Genomic DNA, 19,225 nt, shown 5'->3' on the forward strand with positions numbered 1-19,225 from the left:
AACACATTTCTCAGAACACATCCCTGTTGTTGTTAGTCCCTGGGAAAACGGAGTTCAATAAAGAAATTCACTTTGTAAAATGTTTGCTTTTTTTCTATGACTCTAGATTTGGGGGAATCACTTTTCTGATGTTTGCTTTCACCAAAAAGGAACACTTACTGTTGATGTGATCGATGTAGTAGACGCCAATCTGAGGGTCAAACCCTGCCTCCCAGCCCCACGGTAGCTCATCCCCAACACAGTCAGCAAACGACAAGGGCTTCGTCAACCTGTAAGAAACCAGAACAAACGCACAGGTGATTCTTCCCACCAAACCACACAGGTCAAAATGCAGCACCCTAACTACGAGCTTGCATTTCCTTCTCGCTCTGGGTTGTTTCTGAAGTTGGCACTACTGTGTTTGAACTCTTAAAGAGAAAAAAACAACAAGGATAAAATACAGAGATGAATATCCAAAAAAGCAGAAATAAGTGATAATACCCTTTTGAAAGTTCACAATTTAAGACTGGGAGATAAGTCCATACAATAAATAAATTGGCCGTCTTAAATCAGGGAGAAATCCAAGCTGAGAGTAAGGAGGCCTGGGGTCCAGCTCAAGCTCTACAGCTAAACAGTGATCCCAATGAAAAGAGCAGTGTGTCCCAGGGTTTGAATCCCGGCATCACGGGAATCACCAGATCAGCACCTCTGAGACAGCATACATACGTCAGATACACTAACTTCAGATTTGGATGCTCTTATATTAACTAACTAAGGACTCGATGGTGAGGTCCACTCGAGAGGAGGGACAAACATATCTTATTGTTATAAGTATCTTGTACGTAACAGTCACTCAACAGAATTTTTAATGGAACCAAACACATAAAGTATTTATAAATCAATGTGATCTCACCTTTTGAAACTGCCTTATACTTTCCCTTTAAGCTTTAAAACTAATAGGGAAACTACAGTTTCCTGAGCAGAGCACATGTTTCAGACTTAATTACGGGTCGACTCGCTCTCACTGCCTTAACTGTTGCTTCCGAGATCTTCCTTGGCTGTTGGAGCTGCCATGAGCAGGCTAAAACTACAGATCAGCGTGTGCCCTCTCATAGGGCGGCCCACATCAGCTGACAGAGCTCATTCAATGCACTGGCACCACCAGAACAGTTCCCACCTGTGAAATCACCTGGACTCTCTTTTATCCGTGCTAATGAATATCAACCCTCTCACAGCTCAACTGAAATACGGGTCGTTTCCAGAATCACATCATTCATCAGGATAACAGACTGCGTCATCCATCCTTCAGAAGGCTGGGAGGGCACTAGGAAAAGAAAAGGAAGGAAAGCCTTCCTCCCCAGGCCAAGCCTGCAAGAGCGCTCCTCCAAGGACACAGAATACCCATGGGTGAAAGGAAGAAGGCTCTCCTTTTCTCCCAACCTTCCCGTAGCACGAAATCTGCTTCTGGAGATGGCTGTGGGGATGGCGGCCATCAAAACCAGTTCAGCTACAGAAGTAACAATGAGAACAACCGGCTCTGCCGCCGACTCACTGTGAGACCACCTTACTGGGCGTCTCTCTCTAGCTCAGTGTGTAACAAGGGAGTAACTTAAAACAGCGTCTAGGACATGGGAAGTAACCAACCAATGTTAGTGATTATTAGTACAAGCACAACACGTGAATTCTCTCGTAGTCTCCAGGAAGCGGGTCAGGTAGCAGAGCAGACAGAGCAGTGGTTCTCCAAGTACAGTCCTCACGACCGACAGCATCAGCATCTCGGAACTGGTAGGAAATAGCAAGTTCTCGGGCCCTCTAGGAGGCCTACAGCATCAGAAACTCCAGGGCCCACCCAGCACTGTAGTGTTTAATCAAGCTCTTCAGGTAATTCTGGAGAATTTGGGAACCGCTGGCTCAGAAGTTAAGAGCTTGACATTTGGCATTAACTACCCAGGTTCAAACCCTTGTTCTGCCACTTACTTGTTAAACAATCAAGGGCAGGTTATTAACCTTAAAAGTCCCTGTTTCCCGATCTGTTTTTAAAAAGGTGGTGGGGGTGGGGTTGGGATTGTGAACTTTAAATGAGAACTGAACAGGATAATGCCTGACACTAAGCTTCACTATACATCAGATGAGTGAAATGAGTCTCAGATATAAGCGACATGCCCAAATAGGGCACCTTACCATATTTACTTTGTAAACCTGGAGTCAATTGGAACTCAATCTGAGTCAAAAAATTGTGCTCTTAGAATCGTGCTCAAATTCCACCTCATATCATAAAGTGCCCAGGAAAACTGAGTTTTCTTTTGACAAAGGAATTAGATACTGTATCAAAAAATGCCCGTATCATAGGAAGCGGCCTTGTCCTCCTGCACAGTCTGAGAGACTGATCTTTGACTACCTCAGCAAAGCTGAATAGGGCAAGACCCAGGGCCAGGATGCCTCCACATTATTCTCTTTCCCTACCTTCTTTATCAATGCCATCGAAAAGGCACATGCACCCTAAAGAAGTGAAGAGTGAGGAGACATGGAAATGCGAAGTTTACCAGACAAAAGAGAGTTATTACACAAGTTTTATCCTGGCACCAAATCAACATGGTTAAGCAGGAGTATGATACGAATACATTCATTACTCTTAGAATTAGAGTCACAAAGCTTCAGAACGTGTGCTATGATTACAAGTGACGGTAACCTGATTATACTTGGAAATAATCCAGTTTTTCTCATTAATTGTTCAACAGAAAAGAAGCATTTTATTAACTGTCACAATTCTAAGACTAGAAATATATCTATACGTATACATATAATTGTGAACTCAGTGAAAAATTTAGACGTTTCCACTCCTGAAAATTTTGACATAAAAGTTTCTTTGCAGTGTTACTTCAAAAATCAATTTAATATTCTATTTTCTGAATCTGGATAAATATATCTTTTTTCCACACTTTAAGTAAAACCATTAAATACAGACTTACAAATTTCAAAATTTTAGCATTTAATTCTTATCCAAACTACAAAATATAAATAGAATAACATTCTCAGGTCCAAACAAACAAAACTAAGCGCTCAATTATGCTGCTCTCCTGATAAAGGGAACATATTACTATGATATACTAAGAAGTAACACAAAACAAAAAGAAATAAGATGTATTCTAAAATTAGAAACAACATGACAAATACAGTGAGCAGAAATGTTGATTAGCCTCTAAACTTCTTCCTTTAGTTTTGCACAAGGAATCTCTGAAATAACCAATCTTACTTTGATGTTAAGGAAGTAAAAATGGATAGAGTGTTTTGTTGGTTCCCCACAACGGAACATATGAAAAAGCCTGAAATTAGCAAGAGGCTTTATGCTAAATTCCAAAGATTACTCTTTGCTTAAAAAACTGTCTTCCTTTGCGCCGTGACTAACATGAAGAAAAGGGCAATTTACCGCGGCACTTTGCCAAAGTTTACATACAAAATTGGAACTCCACATGGTATTTCCTCTCCTTGTGAGCATTCTATCATTGTTTTACACAATCTGTCATTTAGTATTTATCGTCAAGTTATGGATACCTGTCCTATGACATGAGATGCCACACACAGATATGTTTACTCTTTATAATTATATGATGGTGAATACTCCGTGAGCGCAAGCACAACCCCAGAAAAACTGAGTTTCTACTAATTGCACTAAATTAAAAAGCACTTGAGACAGAAAACCATTTTCAGGTTAATAAAACTCCTGCCACAGTCCAAGCCTCCCGAACACGCAGTGTAGCAGAATGTTAAAGGTCTGCAGTCATTTTTACTTTGCAGCATCTGCTGCTGTCACCGTTTGGCTAATCAGAGCAGAGCTGTACTGTCACCTGTCTACGAGGACTATAGAGGCAGTCCACACAGACACGACTGAATGGCGCTAAGAGAACAGAGAAGGGAGGATGTGGGTCACAATGTGAATTTTAAAGGGAGGGTAAAATACTAGAAATCTTTCTATAGTTCTAAAAGAATTTTAATTCGTAATGACGATGTTGATTAGTCCCCTTAAAACAACTTCTCTCTCTTTCTATCACTATTCTGGTTGGGAAACTAGTGACGCAAAGGAACAAAAAAAGGCAGAATAATAGGAAAGAGCGAACGGTGGGAGCAAGAAGAGACAGCTTTTAAGAGAAATTATACAAACCACTCCAGGGGAGGGTAACAAGGTTATTTCTGTGTCTTTGAGGAAATTAGCTTAAATTCTTCAAAAGGAGTCATATTATATTAGCAGAACTGCCAGCAGGGGAGGCCCCCAGCCGCTGCAATGCGTACAGAGGAGACTGCTGCTCCCAGATTCAAATGACTCGCCCGCTGACAAGCAGCTGGTCAGGAGCCTAACTGGGTAGCTGAACCCGGCTGACTGCCTCTGATTCAGTTCATGCCATCTTAGCACGTGCCAGGTTCTCAGACCATTCTCATCTATGTCGGCCCTCGGTCTGGTCTTCCTACGGCTTTTACTCACTGGTGCTACCTTTATCTCTTGATCCCAAAGAGAACGAGTTTAATCCCTCTTCCATGTGAAGTTGGGCTTTCGGACATTTGAACACAACGATCTTGTTTGCCAAGTCTGCTCTCCTAGAACCCAAACGCCCCATTCCTCTCACCGTTTCTCATATTCCTGCTCCACTCAAGAGCCCGCCTTACTCCCATCCGATTCTCTCTGCTCTGCAGTCTCACTCCATCAATTATTAAGTATTAATCTTCTCTCACTTAGTTAATTTTTTCTCCCTCAGCCTACAAATATCCTCACACCCCTCCCCCCACAAAAGCCTTTCCTCAAAGCTTCTGGCTCCTCTTTGACCTTCACCCATTCTAACCTAGAGATTTTAAATCAGGATGAATTTAGGAGGCCCTACCAAAATCGTCCTATGCCACCTGACCTAATTCTACAGTTGATTCATGAACATACTCCTGAGAGGCAACATGTGTGGGTGAGTCACCTTTCAAAGGGCACACTGCTTATGCTGTTGTTTTGGGGACCTAGATATATTACGTGCAAAAATGTCAATGTTCTCAATATTCTATATAAAAAAATAAAGTCAACTTTTACATATAGTAATTATACCAGCAATAAAGAACGTTTACTGAGTGCTTACTACGTACCATATATACTTTAATATATACAAATGTGTGAGTCAAATGCTCATGAAACTCTGTAAAGTAGATACAATTATTACCCCCATTTGAACAGCCTGTGCAGGAAAAAAAAATAAAACCTACTCATAATCAAATAAGCAAATGATTATGCAACACCCACCCCCCTCCCTGGACAACATGCGTAGCTTTCAGCCATTATGTTTACTACACAGGATGTGGCCATCACTATTGTCACCTAACGCATGGATTTAACTGTTCATACGCTACTTGGATTTGACTATCCACCAATTTCTGAAGAAGTAGCAAGAAAGAGGTCCCTTTAAAAAGTTCTGCAGGGAAAGGGGACCCGGACTTCACGACGCCCTGCCAAGTGGCCGCTGCCCCAGCAAGCGTGCTATGGAGCACTGATGTTGCACGCTTTGCTGCACAGGCCTTCACACTGTACATCTTCAGAGCAAAGGCTCTGAAAAAGCAAAAAGATGAAATCCAGTCACAGATAAAAGTAAAAATACATATCAAGGACACGCAACTCTTCAATTCTTTAGAGATCTGACTAAAGATCAAAAGTAGCTTCTAAAAAATATTTATCTCTTTTTGACATGATTTGTAGAGTGAATAGCAATTTCTAAGTAAAACTGTATGATTTATACATGTAATTCTTAAACAGGAGGTTACAAAATGATTCAACTTAATTGTTATACTGTCTGCCTATTTTAGCTATGAGAAAAGTTGGTGCTAACAAGGCCAAAGTTGTGGATTACATCTCCCACGAGGGCTCTTTAATGTAAGACTGGCCTGAAAATGTTAATTTAGAGTAGTGGTTCTTAAATCTCAGTGTACATTCGACTCATCTGAAAGGCTCATTAAAACAGACTTCTGGGCCCACCCTTAGAGTTTCCAACTCAATAAATCGGGAGTAGGGCTTGAGAATTTGCCTTTCTCACAAGTTCCCAAGTGTTGCCGATGCTGTGGGGTCCCTGGACCACACTTTGAGAACCACTGGTTAAAGGGCACAAATTACAGCACTAATACACCTGGGTGATGGAGAAAGTAAAAGAAACTCAACTTAAAAATGAAACTGGAGGCAGAAGCCTGTGCTTCAGAAATCTCTCTACTACGAAAACTACGAAACGTTTAGACAAAATTAATGGCTTAATAATTCTCAGATTTGGGCCACTTCATTTAGTCTTAAGGAAACATTTTCTTCGTTTGAATCAAAGGACATTTAAATAATTTTAAAATAAGTTCTTCCAAAGCAAGGTTTCATTTTCTCACTCATATATGAAATAGTAACAAGTATTCAAAATCACTAGTCATCAGGTAAATGCAAATCAAACCACAATGAGGGGCCAGCCCAGTGGCATAGCGGTTAAGTTCACGCACTCAGCTTTGGTGGCCTGGGGTTTGCTGGTTCGGATCCCAGAAGCCGACCTATGCACTGCTTATCAAGCCATGCTGCAGCAGATGTTCCACATATAAAGTAGAGGATGATGTGCACGGATGTTAGCTCAGGGCCAATCTTCCTCAGCAAAAAAAGGAGAGGATTGGCAGCGGACATTAGCTCAGAGCTAATCTTCCTCAAAAAAAAATAAATAAAAATAAAAACCCCACAATGAGGTACCAGTTCATACCTACTAGTATGCCTATAACTGAAAACAGAAAATAACAAGTGTTGACAAGGATTTGGAGAAATGGGAATCATGCACATGGGGAACCCTGTACATTGTTGGTAGGAATGTAAAATGGTGCGGTCTCTGTAGAAAACAGTTTGGCAATTCCTCAAAAAGTTAAACAGAGAATTACTATATGACCCTGCAATTCTGCTCCTAGGTACACACCTAAAAGAACAGAAAACAGAAACCCAAACAATTACATGTACACACACATTCACAGCAGTACTATTCACAATAGTCAAAAGGTAGAAACAGCTCAAATTTGCATCAATGGACGAATGGATAAGTAAAGTGTGGTATAGACATGCCATGGAATATTATTCTGCCATAAAGGGAGTTAAGTACTGATACATGCTACAATGTGGATGAATCTCCAAAACATTATGCTAAGTGAAAGAAGCCAGACACAAAAGGTCACATATGGTGTGCTTCCATGTATATGAAATATCCAGTATAAACAAATCCACACAGACAGTAGATCAAAGGGTGCCATGGGCTAGAGAGAGGGGCGAATCGAGAGAAACTGCTCACTGGGTCCTCTGGAGTGACAGAAATGTTCTGGAACAAGATAGAGGTGGTGGGTGACAACATTGTTAAGGTACTAAATGCCACAGAATTGTTCACTTTAAAGTAGTTAATTCTGCGTTATGTGAATTTCACCTCAATAAGTTGTTCTTTACAAATAGTAACAAGTTATAACAATGCCAAGACTCCAAGTGAATAAAATATTTTCACAAGAGGAAGTAAAATAATAAAAATATGGGATAATGTACAACTTCACTAATACTAAGAAAAAGAAATGCCAAACAAAACAATAATGAGGCTTAATTTTAAGCCTATTGGAGTATCGAGTTTTTGTTTTGTTTTGCTTTGTCTTAATGATGAAACTCAGTTCTACTGAGGATGCGGGGAATCATTTACTTTCATTTATTGCTGGTGATCTTGGAACTTGATACAATCCTTTTAAGAAACAATTTGGCAGTATTAAAAAACCATTAAAATGTTAATTCCATTTAAGCGAGGAATGCTATTCTTACACAGTGTTCCCTGAATCCTGTCCCACCTGACCACCCCCACAAAGACTCAAGAGCCCCCTGAGGCACCTTCCAACACAGCTGCCTCTCCCATCAGCCTAAGAGCTGGCACAGGCAGGGCCCTGCTCTGCTCGCTGGTCTCCAGCACAATGCCTACCTCGTAAATAGTTGGCGTATAATCAACGTTGACTGAACAGATGCAGATCAGAAAGGAGGACAGAACTGAAAACAATTATATCAGGGTATGATTGGCTTTTTTTTTTTGTAATTTTCACTTAATGGTATCAAGATGTAATGGTAAACGCATTTACTGAAAGAACAATATCAAGGTTGATATTAAGCCAATAGCTGATAAATATATTTCCTGACAGCGGGACAGGATAGGAGACAAATCTTTCAATACTGCAACAAAATATCTGGTCCTATAATGCATTTTAGTTTATTATAATTACAGTATGTATCATAAAGGAATAGCTAAATAGAAAACAGACGCTTAGTTACAAAAAGGTAAAAGAATTTCTCTCAGGTGCCTCAATCATTCAGCAAGTTAAAGAAAAGAAAGTATTTGATCCTACAGAAGAAAACAGAGCAGTCAGCAAACACTTTAACCCAAACCTCTTTTCTCTCCTAAGTGCCAAGAAATGTTTGCTTGTTGGATTATTTGGTTTTGGAAAATAGTTTGAGAATTTAAGTGGATATGCCAGCAAAGAAGGGAGGAATGTTTGAGAGAGGAAGAGAGCTTAAAGATTACTGTCCAAACAAACAAACAAACAAAAAACTCCCAAGACTGTCTCATCCTCATACCTACAGTTCAAACAACACACCACCCTTACCGATTTCAGCACAGAAATAACCACTGGTCAAGGACAGGACTGGATGAAGCTTGAGTTTTCACTCTGGAGAACACGCTCCAGTCAGAACAACGAAGAAGTGACTCAGAGCACACCTCTCTGGATGGACTGAACCTTGTTATTGCCAACTCCTCTCCTAAAAACGTTAATTAAATAGCTAAAATGAACCCGTATTACTTTTATCAGAACTTAAGGAACTGGGAAGATGTTTTTTAATCCCTATAATCTTATTATATAGGGGTAACCCCAGTTAACAATGTGTTTCATTCCAGGCTACGTTTTTCTTAAATAAATATATTCATATGTGTACCAATGCACATATAATATTATACATATTTTTACAAGAGTGGTATTAAACTAAATAAACTATACATATACTATAGTTTTGAGTCCTGCCTTAAAAAACACAAGCAATACATTCTCATTATGAAAAATACATAAAATAGGATAAACTATTAAAGTTCCTTCATTTCCCTATAGAATGATATACACTCCAACATTTTGGTATCTTTTCAGTCCATCTATAAGGTCACATGCTTTTACAAAACATACAAACAAGCTCATACCATGTGCACTTTCTATGACTTTAGTTTGCAACACAAGTTAGAAATTTTCCAATGAGTGCACATATAGGTCTACCTCAATCTTTTAATATTTACATACATTGAGTGGATTATAGTCCATTATTTAATCACCAATTAACAGACATTAGTTTCAAATTCCTTCAAAAGAAACTAATGCTTCAATGAACATGCTTGTAAATATTTTCAGCTGTGCAAGTATTTCTTAGAATAAACTCCTGGCAGTGAGTCAAAGAATATGCACACTTTTTAAATTTAAAAATGTCAATATGCATGAGAGAAATATTAAAGACATATTAGCATTTAAATGTTTTCACTCTGATAGATATTCTCCACATGGGCTCTACCAGTTTGCACTCTCATCCACAAGGTAAGTGAATGCTATTTACCCACATTCCACCACTCCTCAGTACTGTCATGGGGTGGGGGGGCAATCTAATAATTACTAGTAAGGTTTGTAACTTTCCTATGTTTATTTGCTTCTTTTGTGAACTGTCCTTTTTAAAAACTGTGTGTTTGTCTTTATTGATTTGTAGCAACTTTGAAGATATTTTACTATTAATCTTTTTTCAAGTTGCAAATATTTTTCCGAGGTTGTTACTTATCTGTGAACTTTGTTTATGACAAGCAAAACATTGATTATTTAAGCGTTGGGAAAACTGGATAGCCAGTTAGGGGATCAAAGCTAGGTCCTATCTCTTCCTTACAATAAAAGTAATTTCAGATAAATCAAAAGAATTACATGTGATCAACGAAACTAACTAAAGTATGCAACCCACCAGAAGAGAAGAGATACAGAATTCTTTAAGACTTCTGGGTTCCATTCCAACTCAGGGATTCAAACTGTCATCCTTTAACACTTGCCATTGAAAATAAATACAAGGAAAACAAAATCATACTATAAGATTTTAGCGAATTGCTGGCAGAGGCCTTGAGCTGATGGCTTGCTCTCTTTGTTAAAAAGGCAATTAATAAGCATTAGAAAGGTGATAAAGACGTATTGGCACCAACAGACTTTCTCCTGGATCTAATCGGAAGAGTTCAGAGAAAAGTAAAATAAGAAAAAAATATATAACTGAAAGTAACTTAACGTGATATCCCTGTTCCACTACACCCACCTTGGAAACACGGTCCTAGGCCAGTGGAAGACTCCAGCAAGGAGTGGCATAATTGGGACAAATTTTAATTTAGAAACGGGAATCTAACAGTGGTGCTCTGAACAGACTACAGCAGTGGTTCTCAAAGTGTGGTCCCCATACCAGCAGCATCAGCATCACCTGGTAACTTGTTAGAAATGCAAATTCTCAAGTTCCTTCCCTAAAACTGCTACCTCAGAAACTCTGAGGGTGAGGCCAAGCTCTCCACGTGATTCTGATGCCTGCTACGGCGTGAAGGCCACTGGATTGGAAAGAGGCTGAAATGGAACTCCACTTTCCACTTTACCATCAGGATGTAAGCAACTGCAACTGACAAGGAGGAAGGCAATCAACGTGGGGCAGTGCAGAGGGCTGCTGCAAAGGAAATAACAAGAGGATCTGAGGGGCCACGGAGGACCAAAGGCTCCTAGGAAATGCAGAGCTCCCAGCCACTGGATATTTGAAAGTGGAAGCCAGATGATGAAAAGTTGCGGGTGTTACTGAAACAATGCACTCATTAAACATGAAAGAGGTCATTGAGAAAGTCTACAAGTCTACGGTTTGGTAGTTTAAAAACAGCATGGGTAAGCAAATTTTTCAGGAATAATTAATTAACTTTAAAATACGCTGCGTGTGAGGTGCCAGAGGGACATGCAGGTAAAATATGGACTACAATTTCCACAGGGAGATTGGATAATGGATGAGATTAACGAGCCAGGCAAGGCCTTGGGATGTGCCCACATTTAATGTGAGAAAAGGAGATAACAGTAAAAATGCTTAGAAAACTGACTTTAACTAGAAGAGGAAAAAACCCACTTCAGTCTCTAATTTTTCATTCCTGCCCACAGGAAGTAATAATGAAATACCAACAAAGGAACATTGCATTCATGCATTCATCAGGTCATCAAGTACAGACTGAACGCCTCTTTCACGCGCTGGGATACACAGGATGGGTTAAGCACGGTTCTAGTCCTCCAGCAGTTTTTCCACAACCAGTGACTGTCCTCTAGGTGTGAAGGGTCTTGTGGTATAAAACGCTTCCTCAGTGGGAGCTCAATGTTTGCTTTGGAAACCAATGAACTCCTTGTTGTACCATCAGAATATGATTCAGCTAATACCATGAGGTACTCTGTAACAGTGGAAGTAGGTGGGAGTTCAGTGGAACACAAGGTAATCCTCATACCAACAACACAATGTTAGACTCCCTGAACTAAAGCGCCTCTTTTTCCGTCTCCCACCTCTAGAGACTCCATATCTGTTAGGAACAATCTCTGGAGGCCAGGAAACCCAGCTGGCACAGAGTCAACATTGGTGTCGTCTCCTTTCCACACACCACACACCAAGTCCAGTAACTACCTTCACTCTCCTGATCGCCCTGACCACAGGAAGCAGTGACTGGTCATGCTGGAATTTAAGCATCCCAAGCCTAGCCTTTTTTTTTTTTAATAGCGTTAATGAAGCTTAATTTATATATCGTAAAATTTGCCTATTGTAAATGTACAAATCAGAAATTTTTAGTAAATTTATAAAGTTAAAACCACCACACAATCTAAGTTTAGCACATTCCTACCACCCCAAAAAGATCCCTTGTGTCTATTTGCAGTCACCTCTGTCATCCTTACCCCGGGCCTCAGGCAACCACTAATTTACTTTCTGTCTATACAGATTTGCTTTTTCTGGAATTTCGTATAAATGGAATCATACAATTTGTGGTTTCTTGTGACTGGCTTCTCCCACTTAGCATAATGCTTTTGCAGTACATCCACGTCGTTGCATGTGTCAAGAATTCACTCCGTTTTATTGCTAAATAGTATTCTAGCGTATGGATTATCATATTGTGCTTATTGTTCACCAGTTTATAGACATTTGGATTGTTTCCGCTTCTAGATGTTATAAACAATTATGCTATGAACATTTGCATCCAAGCCTAGCGTTTGAGAGGGGAAAAAAATGATCAGACTTCAAGCCTGGTGGGAAGACCCAGGTTTCATGACATGGTTGGCACAAGTTATTGGCATGGTGGTCTACAAATGCTAAACATCAGAGAAGAAAGAAAAACCAGCTCAAACCAACAAGACACCCTCATTAACACCAGGAACTCACTAGACAAGCTGGCAAAGGGTGGAAATGTTATCCTGCTTCACAACTCAGAAGCAGGACATCTGCAGTTCAGATGCCTCCTCCACCAACTGCTGAAAACCTACCAAAAATGAGCCCAAGAGAGGTAAAAGGAAAAACCAGTCATTACAGGCAGGAAAAACCAGCTTTAAACGTGCAGTTCTCCTTAGCTGGAACACCTCCTCTCCCCTCCACTTTCCTTCCCTCCCACTCCTTCCTCAGTTTCACCTTACAGTTGTCCTTTAAGACTCAACATCCTTAAAAGTTAGTTCAAGCATCAGCTTCTCAAATAAGCCATCCTGCTCCCTAGGCTGTACTATTTAATGACATCATATGAGCTTTGGTTTTGGAAATATTCTCCTATTCAAATTGGTCACTTTTCACACTGTTTATATTTTTCAGCTTAGTTGTCTATTCAGTTCATGGAGTTCCTACTGGTCTCTCATCTCTGTATTCTAAGCACATAGCATGGTACTTGGTGCTCGACAGATGTTTGTTAGAGAAAACAATAAGCAAGTGATTTCTAGCTGGAGCTCTCTGTGGAGATCCAGGCATATGAAAGCCAACATCTACCCGATAATTCCATGGGGCATCTAACAGCCACATCAAATGTAACTGGTATAAAACACAACTTTTTTTTCTTATTACCTTTTTTTTTAAGGTATGCTTTTTGGTGAGGAAGATTGGCCTTGAGCTAACATCTGTTGCCCATCTTCCTCCCCCTCCACCCCTCCCCAAAGCCCCAGTATATAGTTGTATATCCTAGTTGCACGTCCTTCTAGTTCTTCTATGTGGGACGCCGCCTCAGCATGGCTTGACAAGTGGTACTAGGTCTGCGCCCAGGATCCAAACCTGTCAATCTTGTGCCAGTGAAGTGGAGCGAGTGAACTTAACCACTCCACCACTGGGCTATCCCCTAAAACACAACTCCTGATGTCCCCACCTCTTCCAACACCACTCCTTCCCCAGACGACCCCATCTTGGAAAATGAGACAATCATCAACCCAGATGCTCAAGTCACAACCTGGGAGGCAGTCATCCCTGATGGCTCCCTCTCCATCGCCCCTGCCCAGGTCAGTCCATCATACACCCTGCAGGCTCAACCTGCAGAACATAGCCTCCATCCACACAATCTTCCTTCTCCACTACCCCTCTCTATTCCTAGCTACCAGCATCTCTTGCCTGGAGTAGCACCATAACTTCCTAACTGGTTGCTGTGTTTCTACTCTTGTCTCTCTGCAGCCCATTCTCCACACAGTAGCTGACGACCTTTTGGAAACTGTTTTTTTTTAATCTCTCCTTTTATATAAAATTTTAGTTAGAAACTATATGAATATATCTTCCTTGTAAAACACTAAAATATTGCCAATACTGCTCAAGCTCCCTTTGACCACCCCTCCAGCTCTCACCACAGTTCCCACACTCTCTCCTCACAAGTATCCACTATCACCAGTGCAGTGGGGATCCTTCCAGACCTTTCCCTACATTTAGCTAGAAAACACATGGGGTTCTTTCAACATAAATAACATACTCCTTGTGCCATCCTGCAGTTTATTCATCCAACAATATAATGTAAGAGGCTTTTCATGTTGCTATCTCATTCTGTATAGTAGGTATATTCAGCCCTTCCAGGGCAGTCCAGTACCGATGGACGTTTTAACTGTATCTAAAACAACACTGTACTGACTATCCTTGAATGAGCCCTCGGGGAGATGCTGACAAGCAGTCTGCTCAGGCAGAGGTCTGCAAAGCTACCCTCAGAAAGCGCTGCCCGCTGTGCAGCTACATACACCACAATGGATGGCAGCACCCGGGGAAGGCGACTTCAGGCCGAGGCATCTGACTCGGGGGGTTGTCCAGTTCTGCAGCCCTGAAGCCTGCGGCCACTGAAGGGACTGCTCGGCTACACTGGGCTGGAGTCCCCTCGTCTCCCTACCAAGCAGCAGTGTCCGGGTTTAAAGGCCCCGCTGCTGTCAGTGCAGAGCTGGAAGAACTAAGCCTCGAGGACGTGTGGAAGTAGCCGGTGCTTCAGGTCTGTCCTCTGATTTTTACTTTTTTATAGTCTACAGATATTGTCACATCTAGAGACAAAGCAAACGAATTTCATAATGTGAATTTGTGTGTTGCTTCAGTGGTCCCAACTTTGTCAATCCTGCCTGGATAAGTGCTACAAGGAAGTATGCTGGTTTGGCCACATGAACACTGCATTCCTGCTAGATTTGACTGAACACATTTCCTGACACTACAGTGATGCTCTTAGCAGAGCCTGGTCCTGCATTAAGAGGTCTCTTCAAGACTGACTCAAATGGAGTTTGCTGGCATTGGACTGCCAGGAGTCTCCCAGGGGCCTGAAGCGGAGTAGAGACTCTCGGCTAAGCACAGGCCTTTCAGAATGTGAAGACCATGGAGACGTCTGACCAGATGCCCACACAATTACACCACGTCTGACTGCTCCCAAAGAAAGAAGGTACCTTTGAGAGGATAAATGAGTCACTCCTCCTCTGTGTTACCTGCAGCCTCTCATACAGGAGAAAATGCCCACCCTGGAAAGCTCGCTTAATGTTTCAAAGATGACTGTTTACAGACATGCAAAGAACATATGCCTGCTCCATAAATGTGTCTTGGAGGTTTTTTTTGTAACACTGGCTAAGGCTTTTTAAACCTGGATGTAAGTCTTGATTACAGTCAATTTCTACAGAATACCTATTCACATGTTTTATACTTAATGTCTTTATTAAGAGGAAGAAACAGTCCTCTATTCTTTAGCCTTTGGAGTGTAACAAATATTTAAAGTTTCTGACCAATGGTCCTACAATTTCCTTCTTCAAGTTTTTTGTATTAAATTGTTTTCTATTAAATTTACACAGGTTATAATTTCAAGTTATTAGCATCAGAATCTAATTTGGCTCTTCTGTATATGTGCATACTGGACTGCAACAAATTTGAAATCTTTTAAAACAAGCATCTTTAGTGACCAAACAATTCAACAGTTCATGTATAATCCCCATCCCTTAGATTTATAGTTTAGACGATTATTTTACTTATTTTATTCTTTTTGTTGTTGTATTTGAGGAAGATTCACCCTGAGCTAATATCTGTGCCAGTTTTCCTCTCTTTTGTATGTGGGTCACCACCAGAGCATGGCCGCTAACGAGTGGTGTAGGTCTGCGCCCACGAACCGAACCTGGGCTGCTGAAGTGAAGCATGCTGAACTTAATGACTAGGCCACGGGGCCAGCACCCTACTTATTTTATGCTTTAATTGACTTGACGCGATATGAGCAAGAAGTAGACATTTGCTGTAGAAGTCACTGAAATTTGCAGATTGCTTGTTAACTCAGCAGAGCTGACTAATGCATGAGTCTATCTAAAGAAGTCCCAGTCTACCATATCACCCAGTCAATTGTCTTAATGTTATTATCACGTCTGATTTATCTTGTTTATTGATAGAGTCTTTATTCCTACCTCCCCACGACCTCTCTTGTCCACCACTGTAGTCCTTGGCACCTGAACGATGGCAGATGCTCGCTCAGTCAACATCTGTTCAATGAAGGTACTTTCTGTTGACCACTGCATCTGTCCCAAAGACCCCGTCAACCACACACTAAGTCACTCTCAGGATATTAGGCTTTTGCATTAAAAGCACTTCATCCTGGCCCTGAGTACAACTAATACACAAACCAAAAGAATCACGGATTTTTTTTAAAGCTCCAGGGCTGGAATTTCAAGAATCAAATATCAGAAAACTAAGAAATATTCCTAAGTAGCCTAAGGAATGGCGCTAACATGCTACAAATCAGTTCCATACCCAGCATTTGTTTTGCTAGTTAAACACATGAGCGGACTTTTATAACTTACATGAAGACTTTCCTTGGTGGTATTTCCTTGTGCTCTCCAGCCTCTATTTTCCTCTGGCACAGCACCAGATCCAAGCACTAAAAATTAGCCATATGGAATGCGAGGAATGCCTGATAACTATACTAACTTCAGAGATCAGCCCTTAGTCATAAACAAAAATGCACGCCCTTTGAGCTTAGACTCAAATTCAATTCAAAGCAAACAAAAGTCATGAGGCTGAATGCTGGCAAAGTATGCAAGGTGAAGTGGGGTGGGCTGGGAAAACTCTAAATATAGCTCTTCATCACTGCAAAGATAAACACTGCTTCTTTATCTAAAATGCTAATGAACTGAATGTGCAAATCAATGCTTTATTAAGTTTTAGATTACTGGCACCTGAGTTAGAAAAACAAACCATTCAAATTACTTTACAAAATAAAATTCGTCCTATTCCTCTCTTCTTTCACTAGCATCTTCTCAGGGCCTCATACTTAGTTATTTATCCAGTTCCATAGGTGCTGGTACTGCCCAAGATTAATTAAAGGAAAAAGTACAAAAAACCTTGAAGAACTGTTCTAGTCCAAAAGAGAAATAACAACCAATTGTAGCACGTTTATCTCAATTAGATCCCAATTTATATTTTAAAAAGTTATAAAAGAATTCTTGGAACAACTGGGTAATTCAAATATACTAGATGTTAGATGATATTATGAGACTTTTTTTTAACTTCCACAGTTGTGATCATTGGTATTATGGTGTGTAAGAGAATATTTTTGTTCTTGGAAGATGTATGCTAAACTGTTTAGTCGTGAAGCGTCATACTATCTGTAACATACCTTCCAATCTTACAGCAAAAAAAGTAAATACAGATATAAATATAATACACATATATATGTAAAGAGAGAGGGAGGGGAAGATAAAACAAATATGGCAATAAGTTACTTGTCAGATCTAAGTGGAAGTTATATACAGGAGTTCATTCTATTGCTTTCATTCTTCTGTATGTTTGAAATTTTTCATAATAAAAAATTGGGAGGAAAAAAATCTCTCACTAAGGAAATTCCAGTAAACACAACAGATTTAATACATGTGTTGACCTACATTCCCTCTAGAAAATAGCAGAAAGGAGATTTAAAAAGGCATAAATACAGAGGGCAAAGGACGGGGCAGAGGACAAGAGCAACAAAATTTGGGGTGGTGGGAAGCAAATGGCTGAGTGGTAATTGACTTAGTAGGCTCGAGAATAGGGACCTAGGTCAGCAAGAGAGAAAAGCCACAAGCCCACCAATTCATACTGCAAACCGCTGACCTGGCTCTGGAATTCAGCCTTGAGGACTTCAGACAGCGTGGCGTGGCTGTGGAGGATGAGCTAGAAGTCTGTGAAGAAGGTGTCAGACCCTCAACCTGCCTTTGCCCACTGTGGGCAAAACTGAAGGTGTCTTCTCTAGAGAGACTCAGCCAGAGAGACTGTGGACTTCCAGGTAGCTGGTACCACTAAAGAAGGAGGACCTTATTAAAAACAGGAGGATTAAGGGATAGTCTACATACTGACCTGTGAGCCTCACAAGCCCCCTTTCTCTACTTAGCTTGCAAAGACCTGGTAGCTGGGCTTCCATTTGCTGGGACAGAGATTGGTGGAGTTTTCCCCGGGAAAACTAATAAGCCCAAGAGAAGAGATCTACTGACATTAACATCTGGGAGGGCCCTAACAGAAACACTGAGCCAGATTACTACACAACTAAGCCTCACCTACTAATACAGAGCTTCCAAACAGCTTTTTATGCCTCATTCTTAAGTATGACTGACAGCTTTACCAGTCAGGACAGGATAAGTAATGCTGCAAGAAAAAACAATACCAAAGTCTGACAGGCTAAACACAACAAACACTTATTTCCCACTCTAGCCAAGTTCAAAGTGGTTCTGGATAACTCCCCAGGGCAGCTGGCCTCCACAGCACGGCCCAACATTCCAGAATGCACCTTGAGTGACTGTGGCACCTCCATTACAGCATGAGAGTCCAATCACCAAGGCAAGGGAGACATGCACATCACTTCTGTTCACATTCCACTGGCCCAAACAAGTCACATGGAGGCAGCGAAGTTAATCCTTTCACGTGCCTATAAGGAGTGAAAAACCAGACTGACCAGTAGTACTTATGTCTAATGCAGAAGTTAAGAACACTAGCCCTCTAAAATAAAAGCCAAATCTAAAACAAACACACTGAAACAATGCAACAGGCAATTTAATAAACAGAAGAAAATTTCCATTTAATCAGAGAAATTGAAGAAATTTTCAATTAGCATCTTCAGAGAGATAGAACCTTAAAAAAGAAATATTTGGAGAAAGAATTTTAAAATTCTTGGAAATGAACAATATGATAACAGAAATGAACCTATTTACAGAAGTGTTAGAAGATCAAGCTAAAAAAATTCCCAGAGAATAAGATAAACAGCAGGGAAAAGATAGGAATATTGGAGGACAGTCCAGGAAGTCTAAGATCTGACTAGCAGGAGTTCCAGAGAGAGAGAACGAGGTACACATGAAGAGGAAGACATTAAAGATGAAGTGCAAGAAAATTTCTCTGAACCAAATGACACAGGTGTCCTGATTATATATGGCCCACCCAAAACAATGGTCAAAACATGACCTACATCAAAGCACAACATTGTGAAGTTTTAGAACATGGAGGCAACAAAAAGAGTCTAAATCTCAAAGCTTCTGAGAGGAACTAGGTCACCAAAACAAACAAATCAAGAATCAGAAAGACATCAGATTTCTCAAATACAAGATTGGAGGCTACAAGTCAGGAGAAAAATACCATCAGATCTTTGAGTGCAAATTATTTCCAACCTGGAATTATATCCCCAGCTAAAATATCCAACAGGTATGAGAGTAGAGCAATGTG

General features: G+C 40.6%; 1 protein-coding gene across 1 annotated transcript in view; it reads right to left on the minus strand.

The window, feature by feature from the left end:
* Positions 1 to 19,225, minus strand: part of WWC2 (WW and C2 domain containing 2) — a 210,470-nt gene that overhangs the window by 106,458 nt on the left and 84,787 nt on the right. Inside the window, exon 2 of the mRNA XM_070598578.1 lies at positions 160 to 269. Within this exon, the coding sequence (XP_070454679.1) occupies positions 160 to 269 (110 nt within the window). The remainder of the gene's footprint in view (positions 1 to 159; positions 270 to 19,225) is intronic.

The sequence above is a fragment of the Equus przewalskii genome, chromosome 28 (assembly GCF_037783145.1).
Source record: "Equus przewalskii isolate Varuska chromosome 28, EquPr2, whole genome shotgun sequence".
NCBI lineage: Eukaryota > Metazoa > Chordata > Mammalia > Perissodactyla > Equidae > Equus > Equus przewalskii.